Source organism: Nothoprocta perdicaria, unplaced genomic scaffold (assembly GCF_003342845.1).
Source record: "Nothoprocta perdicaria isolate Ctin4 unplaced genomic scaffold, notPer1 scaffold_110, whole genome shotgun sequence".
NCBI lineage: Eukaryota > Metazoa > Chordata > Aves > Tinamiformes > Tinamidae > Nothoprocta > Nothoprocta perdicaria.
The window spans coordinates 1,181,341-1,183,933 of NW_020454206.1; the positions used below are offsets into that span (position 1 = coordinate 1,181,341).

Genomic DNA, 2,593 nt, shown 5'->3' on the forward strand with positions numbered 1-2,593 from the left:
CCCAAACAAAAACAACCACCAGCAAAACCAAAGACACAAACCACAAACTGAAGCACCTAGATCAGGATTAGCTATCTGTTAAGAGGTACAAATGGAGAACCACACATTCCAGTATGGTAACTTTAATATATGCCACTTTAGAAAGATTGGAGGAGGGAGAGAAATGGAAAGGTTTTGATCTATGATGTAGTGCAAGATTTTAATCAAGGCATTTTCTCTACTGAGCTTTCACATTGAAGTTTAAGGAACTCTTTCAAAAGACAGAAGCTTTCTACTCTAGCAGGTCCTGCCTCCCAGGGTTCTTGGCTTGTGACTGGCATGCTTTGCAATGCTAATACAAGTTATTAATGTGAAGGGCTGAAAAGAAGGATGGAGAAAAAAAAAAAAAGGAGAATTCACTATCTTTTTTTTTCTCACCTCCACCCCAGAAAATGTCACTGAATACTTTCTAAGTACAGAAGGGAGTAAAGAGATAGTACAAGTCATGTATGAGACATAAGCAGCAGATGTAAAGCCCATAAATAAAGTGCAAGAGTTCTCACAGTAGACACTTATTTACAAAGAGATCTCCCACATTCCTCTCCAAGCTGCTACTGTTCACTTACCTTCCCCTCCCACAGCCTCTACGACCCAACATGAATCACTGCCAGGCCCACCTAAGGTGCAAATCAATATATGCTTCTTGATCACTCCCAACCTTCCCCTATGCTTTATCCTAAATATTGCTAAATGCTTAACCTGTAGCATTTAGCATGCCTGACAAAGGAAAGCCAACTCCAAAAGCAAGAAAGACTGAAGCAGGTATCTCAGAACAAGGGCTTGAACAATGGGGATAGTGCTCCCAATGAGGCCTTCTGGGAATTTAAAGCAGATGCTCTGAAAGCAGAACAAGCAGCATTTTCAATCAAACTATCATTGTCATCACAAAAACAGGCTAGTTTTAAAGACGGAATTGCAGGCAGCTATGGGTAAGCTAAGAGAAACATTTGATCCTTCTCTATCTGTACATTCACGCTACTTGTATGCATGAAGATAAGTGCTTTCCACTGGACATTAAGTGTGTTTAAGGACAAAATTCAACAGGGGCAATCTAGAAGACAAGGAAATCAACAGTTAAACCAAGCACAATGGTTAATGAGATTACACATAATAATGTCTTCCTGTTAACAGCCTATAATAAAACTGCAGCAGATGAGAAAGGAAAACAGACAGCGAGAGGTGAACTAAGCCCACAGGGCCAAGCCAGTCTCTGCATTAAGATATGCATATAGCCTTGTCCTCCAGGAAGTGACCAAACATTTCCAGTACAGAGAGACCACTTGGAAAACATGGTGCACATTTTTAATGCAACTTGAACAGAAGATGACACCAGATTTCTATCATCTTGATGTAGTAGTACTAGGGGCTCTGTCATACTATTTCAGGCAGAGAAGTATTCATCATTGTGGTTTCACRGACTGCACTAGTTGTCAATACAAAATCTTTAACTACTTTATGACASAAGAACAATCCCTTATAGCAGGGCTCAGTCTTAAAATAACATTAGCACGAAGACTGAGAGCTGACCCAGACACATGCTAAGAGTGTTTTCAAGTCATGATGCAGATGTTCTTGGCAAGTGGCAAARGAAGAAAAACATACAGACGGATCTGGTTTAAACAGATTCCATTTACTATTTAGCAATATCAGTGATTCTCTTTGTAGATCTGTTCAATAAAACAAACTATACTTTGTATAATAGATTACTTCATTGCAGGTATTGCACAGGTTATATTCATCTGGGCACCATAGGAACGGGAGAGCAGGAGTTTACTGTTGGAGGTTTGTCTTTTTAAAAATATATATATATATATATAGTTAAGCACAATTAGACCCAGTACAAGAAGATACTAACCATGTAAAATGGGTAGCCTGTCACTTAAATAACTACAGCCATCTCATTTAAGCTCTATTGTATTAGATAATCCAGAGTGTTAGCACTAGACAGGACATAAGGAAGGCCTCCGCTCTGACACCCCCTACCCCGCTTGGCTACTGGCCTCCGAATGCATTCAGTGGGTCATCAAACGTGCTCAGGGCCTTGCTTTCAGATTTCACGTCCGAGGCCGCCTGAGAAGATCGACTTCTGGGAGTGGGTATCTTTACTGGACTGCTAGAGAAGATATCATCTAGGAAAGAAAAAAAAATAAAGCTATTAAAGGGAAACAATTACCAAACAGAGTAATATTGCATGGAGAAATCTCCAACACACAGCAGCAACTGCCAAAGTCATTCTATGATAAGCAAATGCTTTCCTTCTGCTTGTGATTCTAGATGTATTTGTAAGAACATATGTGGGAGCTGGTAACTGTAAGTCAAATCAAGAATATATATTTTTTTCTTAGTTATATAGAATACTTTGTATTTTATAATATGTCCAAGCATCCAAAAGCATCTGGTAAGCATTAATAAGCTACATGTCTACAATGAATTCCACTTTGCAAGTTCCAGATTCTTCTGATCTGGAACAACAGTGTTTGAGGAACTGGAGAGATTGAAGATCTGCTGAGATTGGTGTCAAAGTATATCAGAAGAAAACAGCATAGGACTTGCT

The 2,593-nt window shown here is 39.3% G+C and overlaps 1 protein-coding gene across 3 annotated transcripts in view; it reads right to left on the minus strand.

The window, feature by feature from the left end:
- Nucleotides 1–1,575: 1,575 nt before the first annotated feature.
- The window catches only part of WASHC2C (WASH complex subunit 2C), a 28,822-nt gene continuing 27,804 nt past the window's right edge, over nucleotides 1,576–2,593 (minus strand). For all 3 annotated transcript variants that reach the window (XM_026050231.1, XM_026050224.1, XM_026050216.1), the window contains one exon: nucleotides 1,576–2,168. In XM_026050231.1, coding sequence (XP_025906016.1) covers nucleotides 2,032–2,168 — 137 coding nt within the window. In that variant the 3' untranslated portion in view covers nucleotides 1,576–2,031. The remainder of the gene's footprint in view (nucleotides 2,169–2,593) is intronic.